General features: G+C 39.7%; 1 protein-coding gene across 4 annotated transcripts in view; it reads right to left on the bottom strand.

Moving 5' to 3' along the window:
• The window catches only part of KIAA1191 (KIAA1191 ortholog), a 17,538-nt gene extending 3,062 nt beyond the window's left edge, over nucleotides 1–14,476 (bottom strand). For 2 of the 4 annotated variants that reach the window (XM_015821533.1, XM_015821535.1), the window contains exons 1-8: nucleotides 14,295–14,476; nucleotides 11,601–11,695; nucleotides 11,284–11,366; nucleotides 8,237–8,427; nucleotides 6,636–6,759; nucleotides 2,644–2,768; nucleotides 1,330–1,436; nucleotides 933–1,081 (exon numbers count right to left, since the gene is read on the bottom strand). In XM_015821533.1, coding sequence (XP_015677019.1) covers nucleotides 933–1,081; nucleotides 1,330–1,436; nucleotides 2,644–2,768; nucleotides 6,636–6,759; nucleotides 8,237–8,427; nucleotides 11,284–11,311 — 724 coding nt within the window. In that variant the 5' untranslated portion in view covers nucleotides 11,312–11,366; nucleotides 11,601–11,695; nucleotides 14,295–14,476. Of the gene's footprint in view, nucleotides 1–932; nucleotides 1,082–1,329; nucleotides 1,437–2,643; nucleotides 2,769–6,635; nucleotides 6,760–8,236; nucleotides 8,428–11,283; nucleotides 11,367–11,600; nucleotides 11,696–13,123; nucleotides 13,179–14,294 lie in introns of those variants that run through there. The other 2 variants (XM_015821536.1, XM_015821534.2) reach the window with 2 other exon arrangements.
• Nucleotides 14,477–15,706: the final 1,230 nt, after the last annotated feature.

The following is a 15,706-nucleotide window of genomic DNA, read 5'->3' as shown; positions in this document are numbered from 1 at the left end:
GATTGTGTTTCAGTGGGGGGTTTTGTATGGGTGTGTTTTTAGAACAGGCCTATTATTCAATTCGATTTTAAAACAGAAATTATTTATTTATTCGTGGTTTTTAGTATCGCCTATTCACCGCCCTGAGTCCCGCAAGGGAGATAGGGCGGTATATAAATTTAATAAATAATAATAATAATAATAATCCCCAGAACTATGATGCGCGCTAGAAAGGATCTTGCTGCTCAGCAAGGTGAGCAGTATGTAAGCAAGTTACCTTGTTCCTATAGCCCACAGCAATTTGGCATCTGCAGATAACCAGTTCTAACAGGGCCATGTATTCTATCCATCAGCACTACTCCACCGCCCCTTGGGATCCTGAAATGCAGCTCAGTAGATTTGGGAAATAGCAACATTGCTGCTCTCCCACAATCATATCTCGGTAATAAGCTCCTGGGATTTGTACATTCCTTTTCAATAATTGAGGATTCCAGTTCTATTCTCATCCATTTACAAAAGTTTGTCAAATTGTAATATAGAAAACATCATCATCAGCTACCGTAGATCCTTGAAAGTAGGGAAATGGAATTCAACATTCAAGACTTGATGCTACTCATTGTAAGTTTCATGAATGCAGCATCCAAGACCTGTGCTACCATTTGCAAAAAGCTGTATCCTTGTAACATGATAGAAGTTCTGCGATTCCAATTCAAAACTGCTTCGAACTGTATTTTATTTTTAAGGCTTCTAATAAACTTTCTTCTTTCTAGCCTTAATTTTTAATCTAAAGTTGGACTTCTGGTCTTAATTTATACTTTATTTACCTATTTCATTTAGAAATAGCCCATCTCCCTCCCTAAAAAGAGCCACTTTTTAAGTTGTGAACCTTTATAAAGTGTATTTAATTTGTTCTTTTTATATAAAAATAATGTTTTCTCAAAATAATACTATACCTGACTCAGTAGCAGATCTCTGAAGAGCTCTGGGTCCAAAAATGCTCCATTTTTCAGATAATACTTTATCGCTATCACCACTGTTGGAATCCATGGGGGCACGATCAGGACCAGTGACAGAAGCATAAGTTCCATGATTAAACCAGCTTCTTCAATGAAAAAGCAGAAATCAAAACAGGGGGACTAGATTTTGCGCATCAGATTTCCGCAAACATCTCTTCTTAACAGATACCCTCACTCCAAGTAAATTTAAAACAGAACATAAATCTAGAGGGACTTTATACAAAGTGTTTGATAAAATATTCAATTGTAAACACATCTGGAGAATCAGACAGATTCCTAGGTAATCAAGAGAGTCAGACAATTTGTGATTCTACTTTCCTTTTAAAAAATGTACCTGTATGAGCGCTTGGGAGAAGAATGAGGAGTGCTGCTTGGTGTGGACTGGGCAGAAGAGGCCTGCTTATCTTCTTTTACCATCTCTCCACTTTGCATCTTCAAATTCTGTTAGAAAAGCAACAAACATCTGGAAACTTTCTAAATTTAACCTAGATCCCACCAATAATACAAAATGATTCCACCTTTTTTGTCACTACAACTTTATGAAAGCTTTTGGTGGTATGTTTTAAAAAGCTTCATTCAAGATTATATAGGTTCTTATGGAAATCAGTAGACGTATTTCAGAGCATATTATTTTGAAGCCACATTTCTCTATTGCTATTTAACCCAACTGAAATGGGCAGCTAAGAAAAAAGACCAGTACAAGTAGTCAACTTACAACAGTTCATTTAGTGACCATTCAAAGTTACAACAGCACTAAAAAAACGATTTATGACTATTTTTCACAGACCATGACAGCATCCCCATGGTCACGTAATCAAAATTCGGATGCTTGGCAAGTGGTTCATACTTATAACGGTTGCAGTGTCCCGGAGTCATGTGATCACCTACTGCGTTACTAACTTAACAAATGCAATAAATCACTAAACAACTATGGCAGGAAAAGTCATAAAATGGGGCAATCTCATTTAACAAATGTTTCACTTAGCAACATAATTTTTGGGCTCGATTGTGGTCGTAAGCTGTGGACTACCTGTAATAGAAAGTTGAAATGCCCTTCTTCAGAGAGGCTAGATTGTGATACCATGGAAACAGGTTTATAGTGTTACTTTTACTGCCAATGCATTGATACTGAATCAAAAATTCATACTACTATTTTTACATTGAGGATGTACTAACTCATCGAGAACAGACCGTTTTGTTCCCACTCAGAACATTCCATTTCCCAACAGATCATGCAATTCTGGAGAAGTGGTTTCTAGAAGTAAATTAACTAGGCCAGAAATGTCTTGAGGTGCTCCATTATCATACACTAGCCACTTTTGGTTCAGAGGATTCATTTCTGGGTCCTGCCAAGCCACACCCCTACAGTAATCGTGCTGTCCAGGGGGGAAAAAAAAAGGAATGTTGCAGGGTTCAGAATTTTCCAGTTCTGGATTAACAAATTTGGCACATTCCCCATTTACACATACTTTAAACACACATCCAAAAAAGTACAATAACACAAAAAATAATGAATCGCAACGTATCAAAGACACACAGCAACAGATGTCTCTTCCCTCCATACTTGGTTCTGTGAAGTAATAACTAACCACCTCTACCAACGAGAGTAATAGGCTGGCTAAAGAACAGAAGGGCCCAAACACCTTACATGGAATGACTCAGCCACACGATGGTATTTTGTTTCTTCTGCAGTGAGGCCTTTGTGTGGAGTATAGCCGACATCTCTTAGCCCTGCCTGCTGTTCAAATCGCTGAATGCTCTCCTGGGTTTGTTCTAGAATGGACAACAACACACATTCACACATTTCTCAAAACTGTGCTGCCTACTACAGTTTTCTAAGAGTGATGTCATAAGCATCCACAATCACTAACTAGCAAAGCAGAGTGTGGCAATTCTTTAAACCACATATAACTAAGGTTCCAGAACATTCTGAACTTGGAAACTTTAGAAAATAGAATGAGGACGTGATGCAGATTGTAATGGCTTAGGATTCTTTCATACACGTGAAAATACACACTTTTCCTCTCCAATTAGTTCTATAATCAGATTGTTTAAACATTACTATAGGTGTTTCTAATATGTTCTAATAATTTATTTCATATAAGTTATATAAATATAAATAAAAATTGGCTAAGAAGGCGCTTACCAAGCAAAGAACAGTATTAAGTTCTAGGAATTCCAGAACTTAATAATGTTACCTCCTTCAGGTTTTTTTTTTTTCTATTTCTCAAAAAGACTCCTATTTCTTGTTGCGGTTTTTAGTGAAAGATGTCCCAGTGCCCATATTCTTAGATTATTAATCCTCTAACTCTATATCATTTAAGCTCATATCAGCTTCCAAGATTTTAGTCTTTAGCAGGAAACAACAGGATATGAATCTTGCTCCTTAGATAGTCAAGCAAACTATTTCACCACTAAGATACAGAGTTTAAAATATTAAAATACATTTTAATTTTTCTTAAATAAAGCGTTCTCTACGTTAAAGCAAACCTTACTAGACAATTTTAATTCAATAGGAAAGAAAAGAAAGCTTGGCTGAAAGAGATTTGCAGAACTCATTTTTTACATTGTTGGGCTTGCTAGACAAATAAGAGTTCTAGTCCTGCCTTAGGCAAGAAAACCATCTGAGTTACTCTGGGCCTATTATTTCCCTTTCAGCCAAGTCACCTCACAGCATTATTATTGTGGAGAAAATAGGAGCTAGAAGCATTATGTGCACTGCCTGGAGTTCCACAAAAATAAAGGCAATATACCACTTAATCACTCAAGCAATCAAATAAATAAAATTCAAGAACAGATGTTTCTAAAGCTAAGGCAGACCAAACACAGAAAGGGGTATAAAGCTTTAAATTAAACTGTATTATAGTCTTAATTCAAGCACTCAGTATGAACCAGCCTGTTTTCTAATTATCTGCCCATTAACAGAATGTATATTATTGCCAACCTTTGATTTTTCAACCTAATTCTCTATTCGTCAGTATGTTGTTTCCCACAAAGATGTAGCAGCTACTAGTACACAAGTGTCAAGAAGTTGCCTCTCACGGCCATTTGTTTGAAGACAATATTTGTTGGACAGATGAAATATGTTAGCCCAAACTAATGAATGGTCGATGGCAGCTGAGGATCAATCAAAAAATGTAATATAGTACTATAGCCCCAGTAAATATGTTTTTTAGTTTTTCACTGAAGCCTAACAGGTACCAGAATCAAAGTGGTTGTTATGACATTTTATTTATAATTTAACAATCTGTTACCTCCTAGTATGGCATGCCATTTTTTCCCTCTGTACAAATAGAACTATGTCATAGTTTTGACTTGGCTCAGTTGGGAGTGTTGCTATTGTACCAGCTTCCCTGCTGCATAGCAACCTCCCTGCCTGAGCTCCTGACTTTATTCCTGGTTGGCAGAGGATTTCCCCAGACTTATGTTCTCAGGGGGGGACTTCAATCTGCCTTCCCTGGAAACAAGGCCTAAGAAGGTTCAGGAGTTCATGGCTACCATGACAGCCATGGGCTTATCCAGGTCATTAAGTGCCTAATATTGTATAACAATGTACAATCCTCAATTGAGGGAGCTTTTGGGGTCCCCTTTTTCATAGTCAGATCATGCCTTGATTACCATGAGATTCTTTGGCATCAATATTCACTACAGGGAGGCTGGATCCATTACACTGATCCACCCCTGGTGACTGATAGACCCAGTGGGATTTCAGAGGGAGCTGGGTATTGTTCCTATTGGTCTCCTGCACAGTCCTTCCAAACCTTGTTTACCACTAGGAATAAAGGAGCAACTGAGGTTTTGGATATGCCACTTCTCCCCTCTCACAGAATTCATTACTCCCCATGGTTTACAAAGGAGCTGAGAGAGATGAAACGAGAGATGTCTAGAGTACCTGAAATGGAGATGAACTGAACAAGGGTTAGAGCCTCTATTAAGGCCTACTTTGTGACAGTAAGAGTAGTGAAACAGCAGTACTTCTCAGTCTGCAAACTGCCACCCTACAGCCCCATTTTGAGTCACACAAGTCCTCTGAGGTAAAGGAGGGCTGTTGAACCCTTTGCAGGGACATACAGAAGATCCAACAGAGATGGCATCTTATAACACCCATCTGCTAGGAAACCGTATTTGGCAGGCCCTAGAGCAGGGATAGGCAACCTTATTTATTTATTTATTTATTTATTTGATTTGTATCCCGCCCTTCTCCTCACCGGACTCCTCACCTTGGCCCTTTTATGACTCGTGGATTTTATGCTGGCTCAGGAATTCTGGGAGTTGAAGTCCACGAGTCATAGAAGAACCAACGTTGCCTACTCCTGCCCTAGAGAGTGGGCCTTTTCGGCTATGATGCCCACACTGTGGAATCTTCTCTACACAGAGAGAAGACTGGTCTCACCACTTCTGAGTCCCTTAACACTTGATTATGCCAGCGAGTCTGAGGATCCCAGGGCAAGTAAGATAGCCCCATCCCTTCATCTGCTATTTCCTTGTTTTGTTCTGTTTATTATAGTTTTTATTAATGTTTTGTTAATGTTTTATCATGAATGATAAGTGGCTTTATGTACTTATTCACTGTTTAGCTTTGTTGTATACCACCCAGTCACTTTTGGTGAGAGAGGCGGCTGTATGTATGTATGTATATGTATGTATGTGTATGTGTGTATATGTGTATATGTATATATGTGTGTGTGTGTGTGTGTGTGTGTGTGTGTGTGTGCAGGTCTTGGCGTATTCGGGTCTTTTCCCGTGTAAGATTGAGAGTATCTTGGTGACGTTTCAATAAGGTCCCACTCGTCATCTTCAGGCTGGGGTCTTCGGCTTCATTCCTGTGCGAGTAAAGTGTGATCGGAGCTGCCGTCTCTCTATAAATACTGGTGGGGGTGGGTGGAGTGCTGGCTTAATTGCTGTAGGTGGATTGTTTGGCTGTGTGGGAGCCATTGTTTGTGGATTGTTTGGCTGTTTCATAACACACGCCATGAACAGAGAGCTAGACCGCAAACTCGGAGCCAAACCAAAGCCTGGTATGCTACATCACAGCCTTCTGCTCTGGACATCACATCACAGAACTCAGGAGGTTACAACGCTAAAGCTCAGGATGTTACAACACAGCCAACCACCCAGGATGTTGCAACACAAAACTCAGGATATCACTACACTAGATCTCAGGATGTAATCACACAACCCATTACCCAGGTCGTTATAACACAAAAGACTAATGGTCACACAGCCAGCACCTCAACTACTCAGGATGTTATGAAACAGCCAAACAATCCACAAACAATGGCTCCCACACAGCCAACCAATCCACCTACAGCAACTAAGCCAGCACTCCACCCACCCCCACCAGTATTTATAGAGAGATGGCAGCTCCGATCACACTTTGCTCGCACAGGCACGAAGCCGAAGACCCCAGCCTGAAAATGACGAGTGGGACCTCATCGAAATGTCGCCAAGATACTCTCAATCTTACATGGGAAAAGACCCGAATACGCCAAGACCTGCATACCCATACCCGTGAAAATCTACGAAAACATATATATGTAAAATAAATTCAGAACATCATAAATAAATGAGACACAAGTTCCATTGCAAAATTCTCTGGAGAAATTAACCTGCCTACCAAAGAAATGCAAGAGCTCTTACTTGCAATAAGAGAATTCATGATGATGTGGGTGGCTTTGGCTTTCACTACTGGTGTCTTGTTCACCTCAGAAGAAGACGGGGGAACTTTGGCAGAGAGATGCATGCTAGTCTCCCCTTCCTCATCCTATACAGAGGAAGGCAGATGCAATTTTGGAAAAAGAAACAAAATTAGGAGAATTTCAAATAAAACTCCTGATCTCACGGGCAAAAGTTTTGGAACTTGTATGGAACAATAATCTTGAGCTGACATATTTCCACTCTCTTGCCTACAATGTGAAACACTATGCAACATTTCGAAACCACCATTCTTGTAGCCATTTGAAAACAAGAATTCACCAAAAAAAGCTTTTTTTTAATAAAGTTGGAAGGGACCTTGAAGGTCATCTAGTCCAACCCCCTGCTCAGGCAGGAAACCCTATACCATTTCGGACAAATGGCTGTCCAGTCTCTTTTTAAAAACTTCCAGAGTTGGAACATTCACCGCTTCTGGAGGCAGGTTGTTATTTTTCACTAGAAAAAATCTAGCTACAGAAATAAGTAAAAAGGCTCTTTCTGCAATAATTCTCTTTCTCATTAATTTTCCTGCTTAAAGAGACAAGCACAATTTTCAAACTATTCACTATTTCTAAAAAGTAGACCATATATCAGAATGACAATCACAACTGCTTCCTTCCCTTATTAAAAAAACTCCTAGTTTATAAAAGATAAAGTTAAAATTGAGTAACATAATTAAAGTTATTTAATTATTTAAGCCTAGTATAGCTCATTTATAAATTTCCTATCTTCATATAGCTCATACCTGTATTATAAGTATCAATTCCTTTTATATTAAAACAGTAATAAAGGCTTTACAGAATGAGTAAACTGGGCTTGCAGATTTTATCTCATTTCCTTCAACTTAACCTAAAATTTGCAAAAGATTCAGTTTATACTCAATGTAAAAGACATATAGTCCTCAACTTACATCTATTCATTTAGTGACCCTTTGAAGTTATGACAATGCTTAAAAAAATCACTTACAACCAGTCTTCACATTTACAACTATTACAGTGTCCCCACAGTCATGTGATCGCGACTCAGGCCCTTGGCAACCAGCATATATTTATAATGGTTGCAGCATCCTGGGGTTATTGTGGTCACCATTTGTGACCTTCCCAACTAACTTCCAACAAGTGAAGTCAGTGAGGGAAAATACTGTAAATTTGCTTAACAACCTCAACAAAAAGAGGTCATACAAATGGTCATGTGATGACTCACTTCAAGACTGCATTGCTTAGCGACAGAAGTTCCCATCCCAATTGTGGCTGAAAGTCAAGGGACTACCTGTATACTTTTTTTTCACAGAAAAAGTTTTAATTGAAATACATGCCTTTGTTCAAATTACTCTGAGAATTATACTTGCTCTCCATTGTTGCCTCTTTCATTTTATAAGAAACATTTTAGCAAGTCTTATCAGTGCAGAACTGTATCATTTTTAAAAGTTGCTTAGCTCTGTGGATTTATGGCTTTAAAAAATGTATCACCTCTTTGATATGTTTAATTTTGGTTGTTGGTTAGGAGATCTCTTTATTGTCTCTTTATTAGCTCAACAGACTGCATACCTGGGAAATCTTTTCATATTTGTGATCTGGAATGACTGGTTCTTTCCATAAGATACTGGTGGTCATATTTGAAGGAGGAGGAGTCATTGGTGCTGTATCCTCCAGGGCATCATCATAATTGAATGCCCGACGGTTCATTCCGATTGGCTGGGATATCTTCCCTAGAAGGCTTCCAGAGCCATGTTCTATAGCTAAGGACAGAAATTAAGATTTCACACAATGAAACTTTTAGTGTTTCACCTTTTCAAAAGCAGAATAGATAACATTAACCCTTCTTTCATCAAAGGCCTTCTAGGATCAGTACCGTAATTTTGAAACACGTTTGATGCAACTAACACAGCATTTATACCCAAATAAAGTATAACACATTACATCATGACCTTATACAAGATGGCAATCTTTTTCATTGAGGTCCACACTGCTTAGAAAAGATGAACAAGGCTGAAGCAAGAGGTGAATAAGGACACTAATTCTCACTGAATTTCTTATTGGTATAGTTTTCTACCAATATTCCCTCTCATAGCAGTTACTGTTAGAGAAAAAGCAGATTTTCCCCAACAATCTCACCTGATCCCTTGCATAATATCTTCTGATATTTCTGATATCTTTAGTCTAAAGATTCCATGTTGCCCTAGGATCACAGTTGCCCATCCTTGATTTAAACATCTTCTGTTTCATAGGTTATTTCAAATGTGACATGTAAAAATTTTAGGGCTACAAAAATCCTGATCTGAGATTCTTATTTTTCTAAGCACATTCTATAGCTCAGTGATGGCAAACCTTTTAGAGACCAAGTGCCCAAACTGCAACCCAAAACCCACTTGCTTATTGCCGGGTGCCAGGTGGGCGTGGTCCACTGGGTGGGCGTGGCTGTGGTGGTCATGGCAGATTGGGTGGGTGTGGCCAAGGTGGGCATGATCACCTCGATGTTACTCGTGGGGAGGGACACCTGTGGGGGCCGGGCAGGGTTGAGGGAGATCCAGGGGGTCTCTGGCACGTGGGGCGGTGGGCAGGAGGCTCGTCCTGCGGGGTGAGGCGAGGCAAGGCAAGGCAGGGTAGGAGTGCCATTGTCACAGGGCAAGGTGAGGCAGGGGCCGGGGCAGCTGCTGCCTGACACCATCGGCCCCTGCACACAGAGGCCAGCGAGCGCATGGGTGCTGGGATGCATCCAGCCATGTGGGACCTCGGGGAGTTAGCGGGCGGCTGGTTGAAGAGGGACAGTTGCCATCTCCGGGGTATGGCGCTCATGCCCACAGAGAGGGCTCTGAGTGCCGCCTCTGGCACGCGTGCCATAGGTTCACCACCACTGCTATAGCTTAATATGATCGAAACAATTGATCTTTCTGTAATCAAGGAAGCACAGGGCGACTTCTTGATATTCTTTGGCTTTCTCAATTATACCTCAGCAATAGAATTTACTAAAGCCAGTCTGAATGTGTATCATTTTGTTTTGGAGGAATCTAATTTGCATTGGATGATTCTAAGCATTTTTTAGCATGTGAAATTATGGATATTATACGATAGTTTGTATACTCATTTTTGTCATTTTTCTGGCATTAGAATATAGATCAGGGTTCCACAAAATGGCCAATATAATCCCCAAGGCTTGATGACATTGTTGTTGTGATTATTTAAAGTAATATTTATTAAATCATTTTCATATAAGGTTTGGGGTCAATGAACAATATGAAACTTCATGAGTGGATTAATGAGCTGAAGAGCTTGGGGACCCCTGATAGAGATAGATCTTTAGTCCCCAGACAAGAACACCGTGTCATTCTCCAGATTTGCTGAGAGAGTTTGGATATTTAAGTCTTCTTCTGTGATTTGATATATTTCTAGTACTTGTGGTTCCTTTAGATAGAGAATATTTTTAAGGTATCTTGGATGTTGACATTTCTGTACATTTGTACTGTGTTTTAGTATACACCTATCTTTGTTTGATCTTTGAATCAATTACTATCTGTCCATTAATGTCCATTAGCACACCAATTTGAGGTTGGTATCTTTTTCCGAATTCCAAAATCTTTTGCAAGACTTTGTTTTTCCATGTCTATTTCAATCTTCAATTTCTTTAAACATGCTATTGTAATACTGCTCTTGTCTCTTTTAATAGTTCTCTGAAACTCTTTACTAAATTTGTTCCTGAGATTTTTGTCTTCTGTTCATAGCAATTTCCACAATTAGTTCTGACATTGTTTGCTTTCTTCCAAATACAGGGAGGAGAGGCAATATGAAAAGGATGAAAATTTTACTTATAAATGCATGAGGATTTTGAAATATTTCCTATTAAATATTATGATTAAAGAGGTATAATAGCCTAATGTACTACCCCCAAATCGCTAACTTTTTTCCACATGTACATGGAACAGAGGCACACTAGCTCTCCAATCAAAACAAACATGCTCAATAGCAATTTAATCAGGATTCAAAAGAACACAAATTAACATCAGAACAACTAACCACATAAACCTATAGATAGCAAATAAAACCTCTTTTTAGAAAGAGAATATAAGAATACAGTATTTTTCTAATAACAGAACTACTAATTTTGCATTCTTGCTAATTAATATCTCTACTTAAAAAAGAAAGCTAACAGGCATAACATTTTAGTTCAAAACTGAGGTAAAATATAATTTCTTAAGAGCAGAGCCAGAATTTCAGAGTATTAGAATCATAGAGCTTAAAAAAAAACTTAGACCAATCAAGTCCAATCTCCTATCCAAAGAGGAATCCAAATTAAAAAATGAGCCAGAAGGCTGCTTAGTTTGCTTATTTCTTTTTTAAAATTATATGGCTGCCCATCCTAAGCAATTCTGAGCAACTCACAAAGTATTCAATTATTCTTGAATAAATTCAGGACAAGGGTTTAATCATCCATTTCGTTAGCCTTTGGTTCTGTTATACAGACTCCTAGATGTAAGGAAGCCCTCCTTAAAACAGTGTTATAAAACCCCTTGGAAACTTGAATTGGAAATTAAGTATTTGTTACAATCACTACTGCGTCCTATTTAAATATATATGAATTCTCTATCAATTAGTTTTACCAGGAACATCTGTTCGTCTCGAAGTCATGACTGTAACTCCAGATGCTTCACTATTTAGAAATCCAGGACAGGACTGCTGTTACCTAATAAAAATATAAGGTATTTTGGTCTGTTAACAATTAGATTAGAATAAAATATCTTGGCTTATCATAAAACCAAGAATATCACAAGAAAGTTCTAATCTTTTTTTAAGAATGAAAGCTGCCTAATATTTAATTTGAAGGCAACAATATGAAACAACTTGAGGAATTAATTTATCCAGATATTATCCTAATAAAGTTGTTAGGATAAAAAAAATAAAGGCCAAAATATCTTACCACAAGTTATGATGACAGAATGATGTCAAAATTGGGCATTCTCTTGCTGAAGCTGAAACTATCAAATCATCCCCAGGAGCTTCCATGCAGAAAGACTAACAAAAATTAAGAAGCAAGAATTTTTTTTAAAGTTAAAGCAGTAAGAAAAATTGCAACAGATGTTTATGTTTCCTAGTTATAGGTATGCTTAGAATTGCTTTAACTACTTTAAAGAAATCTAACTGGGTAATTCTCCAATCATGAAATGTCTTCCATCTGGAGATCCTGCAACTTTTGATATGATGCAACTAAAATATCTAGCTAGTTATATCAAAGAAACCTCAACTCGGTTGGGGAGGGGAAAAAAGAACAGTTGAAAAAACACAAATCCCATAGGATAAAAGTATATTAGTAATGGAAAAATAACATAGCATTATAGCACTCAGCACATTCTAGCATAATCAGAATCTAGCATACTATATGTAAGACCTGTATCTCTTCCTAGGTTCTACCTAAATTTTCGCATTATAGTTTTCACTCAGCCATACCATTAATATTCAGATTTGAAATACATATAAGATTTTAGTAATGTTTGTGTTAGTCATTTTGGTTTAATAAGTAGTTTTATAATAGTACTATACATAAATCACATAGATTTATATAACTTTATTCATAGTTGACTTCATAATCCTATTCCTATGTGCAATCATGATACATTGTTTTTATATTTGCCCTAGCACCTTCAATTTTAGTTAACATTGTAAGCTAAAGACTAGCACAACAGAATGGCATTCTGTTGATCAATCATTAAAAGAAAGATTATCAGATACATGAAGCAGCTTTTATGCTTATTTTAAAAGTAAAAGATCTCTAACTACAAGTAAGGATATTAAAGTAGAAATCTACTTATTGAATTAATTAATTAAAACCTAACACAATATTTACCTCACAAACGAACATAAGCACATAATTCAATGCACAGATTGCTATTTTAAGAGAGATTTACTAAGAGGGAAACCCAAGACTTAACAGAGACACATTCCCACAAGGACTGTTCTAAGCTGGTGTGGATACACAGAATAGAATAAAAGTAGTAATATCTGGATATGTAATAATAACCACAATCAGTCATCTATTATTCTACCATCATCACTGTTGATCGAAGTTACAGATTTTACTTTGTGACATGCAAAGGAATTTAATTTGATTGTTAAGGTCACCCACTCATCACCTAAATTTCTGGATTATATACAAAACATATCCAAACAATAGTCATTTACGGTCGCATTAACAATTTGTCTGTCTTACATTCAATTTAAAAAAAAACTGCACAACCACAGGAAAGCCCATTATGAATTAACAAATGCAACTAATAAGAGGAATATAAACAAAATGACCAATAGAAGTTATGCCCAAGCTTCTCTAAAAGACAAGGGCAGTTAACCTGTGAGCCCGAGAGCATAAAGCATGTCTATATTCTAATAATTCAACCCTCCATCTAATGTAAAACAACTTTAAGTACTGTAGTAACTGGAAAGCTTTACCATTGCAATCTGTTTATCATGGAGAGGTAAATGAAGACAGAAAGGATGCTGAGCTAGTAACTAACTAGTAGGAGTCTAAAACGACCTGAGGGCACATAAGCAATCAACCGGTCACCACTATATCCATATGTAACATGCTGCATTATTAAACTGGAGAATTCACTTCTGTTATTACAATAGCAGCCAAGTTAGATCATTTTAAAAGGGGATTAGCTCGGCAGGTTCACAAGAGGACCCAAGCATACCAAAAGTTGCTACAATCCGTGCCTGTTTATTATCCCTTGAACCAAGGAAGCAGGTCTTAAATGCTGGCTCCTGGAAAGCAGCCCTGGAAAGGAGCCACAGCTACCCAGGGTCGTGAGCTTCCGAAGGGCATCCCCTGGACTACTGGGCTGAAGTCCATCAATTTACACTACTACTATTGCCTAATCCGTTTTTGCATCCGGCTCCGGCTCGCCAACTTCTGGATGCATTTGGAACAGGGAAGCAAACAACGGCGTTTTAACATTACCGTGCAATTTCTCTTAAAAAAAAAACCCATCTCAGCTTTGTTTAGGTTATTAACCATTCCTTAGCAGCTGCTAGAAAAAGGGATAAAGTATTTTCCCGGCTGGGCAGAGGAGCCGAAGGAAAACGCACACAGGGCTCAGCGTGTTTGCCTCCAGCCCTAAAACGTTCAGCAGCAGCAGCAGCAGCGAGAAAAGGAGCCCTGAGCCGAAGGGCTCCAACGGGAAGCGTGTTTACACAGCAGCCACGGCACCTCCTTTCCGTAAATGGCAGGAGGAGCCGGCTAAGTTCGCCGTTTCAAGGTTTCATCATCTATGGCAGTGTTTCTCAAGCTTGACAATTTTAAGGCATGTGGACTTCAACTCCCAGAATTCCACAGCCAGCATTGCTGGCTGTGGAATTCTGGGAGTTGAAGTCCACATGCCTTAAAATTGTCAAGCTTGAGAAACACCGATCTATGGTATCTTCTGCCTCTCCTCCACGCTTCGTTTCCCGGCAGGGAGCTTCCAGGGTCACGCAAAGCCTCGGTTCTCCCCCCCCAACCCGCTTTCCACGCCTTAGCCCCACGCCGCGGGCCCCCACCAGCAAGCTCTCGCCCTTCGCTGGCCGCCGACGGGGCCCAGGCGCAGGCACCCTCGCTCGCCTCCGCCTTTCGAGGACGTACCTGCCTTGGGCTGCCTGCAGCCCCCGCACTGGTTTCTCCCAGTACTAACAGGCCCGCCGGGCCCGCACGTCGCTTGAAAGAAGAAGACGCAACAGGCTCCGCGCAAGCAGGAGGCCTGAGCCGCCGAGGCCCGGAGCCGCCATGGCGCAAATGAAACTAGGAAGAAGGGCGAGCTGACACATCCAGCCCGCCCACCGCGAATGCGTGGGCTTAGAGTCGCCAGCAGGGGGCGCCGCAGCGTCTAAGCCAGGGGTAGGCAACCTTGGCTCTTTTATGACTCGTGGACTTCAACTCCCAGAATTCCTGAGCCAGCTTGGCTGGCTCAGGAATTCTGGGAGTAGAAGTCCACGAGTCATAAAAGAGCCAAGGTTGACTACCCCTGGTTCTAAGCCGAGAGTCTTGCGAGAACTCTGCTGGTCGCGTTTCTAGAGCTGGGGGGGGGGGGGGGGTGCGGCGTGGCGGGGTTGGTGAAGCTTCATCGAGTTGAATGGGACTAGCGGGAAATCTGAGCCACTGGGGTGGAGATTAAGCATCGGGCCAGAAACCAGGAAATAAGGAGTGCTAGTCCTGCCTGAGGCACAAAGCCAACGGGGTGATCTTGGGTCATTCATTTCTTCTCAGTCCTAGGAAGGATACAATGACAAATCAGTTTTGAAAATTTTGCCAAGAAAAATGCAGGGATTGAGTCGCCGGGAGAGTCATGCTGACTCGAAGACCATAGAATAAAAAGGGAGAGGGAACTAATAATAAAACGTGCTTGCTATAAAATAAGGGGTAGTGTAACTAGTTTTTCTTTATAGTTTCCTTTCCTGCCTTTCCTTCTGGAGCTCAAGCTCCTCCCCCCCCCCCCCCACGCATGTAATACCCCTTTGTTCTTGGTTTTGTGTAATTGCAGGGAATTTCATACCTTTATACAGCATATGTAGGGCATGTAATTACTCAGCCGAGATAACAAAAGTGCATAGTGTCACTGAACGTTGAAAGCAGATGAGAAGAGATGGTACGTTTGCAAAATATCAAGAGTTTAATGTGGCCATTTTACTGCAGTCCTTTTTACTGCATTTTACTGAATTCCTTCCAATTCAGCAGATTGGAAGAATATGATGACTGTCAAGCAGGAGAACTCTCCAATGAGACTAAATTCGTTGTGGCAGGAAGAGAGTGGCCAAAGAAAAGGATGAAGTTTAAAAATGGGCTGGTTTTGGCTGAGAAGGTTTCAGAGAGAAAAAAAAATAGACAAAATCCCCCCAGTATATCTGTATGTGGAAAAGGCAGGTAGGCAGCAGCTCTTTTCTAAGTCCTTGTGGTCATATGACCCAGAGCAGAGCATCTACTATCCAGATTTCCAGGGACACATTAAGGCACACTGATCTTAGTACAGTTCAGTTCTCAGTAAATGGAGACAACTATTT

This window comes from Protobothrops mucrosquamatus, unplaced genomic scaffold, assembly GCF_001527695.2.
Source record: "Protobothrops mucrosquamatus isolate PMUCROS unplaced genomic scaffold, P.Mucros_1.0 scaffold1341, whole genome shotgun sequence".
NCBI classification, from domain to species: Eukaryota; Metazoa; Chordata; class Lepidosauria; order Squamata; family Viperidae; genus Protobothrops; species Protobothrops mucrosquamatus.
This window is presented reverse-complemented; position numbering and strand designations above follow the sequence as displayed.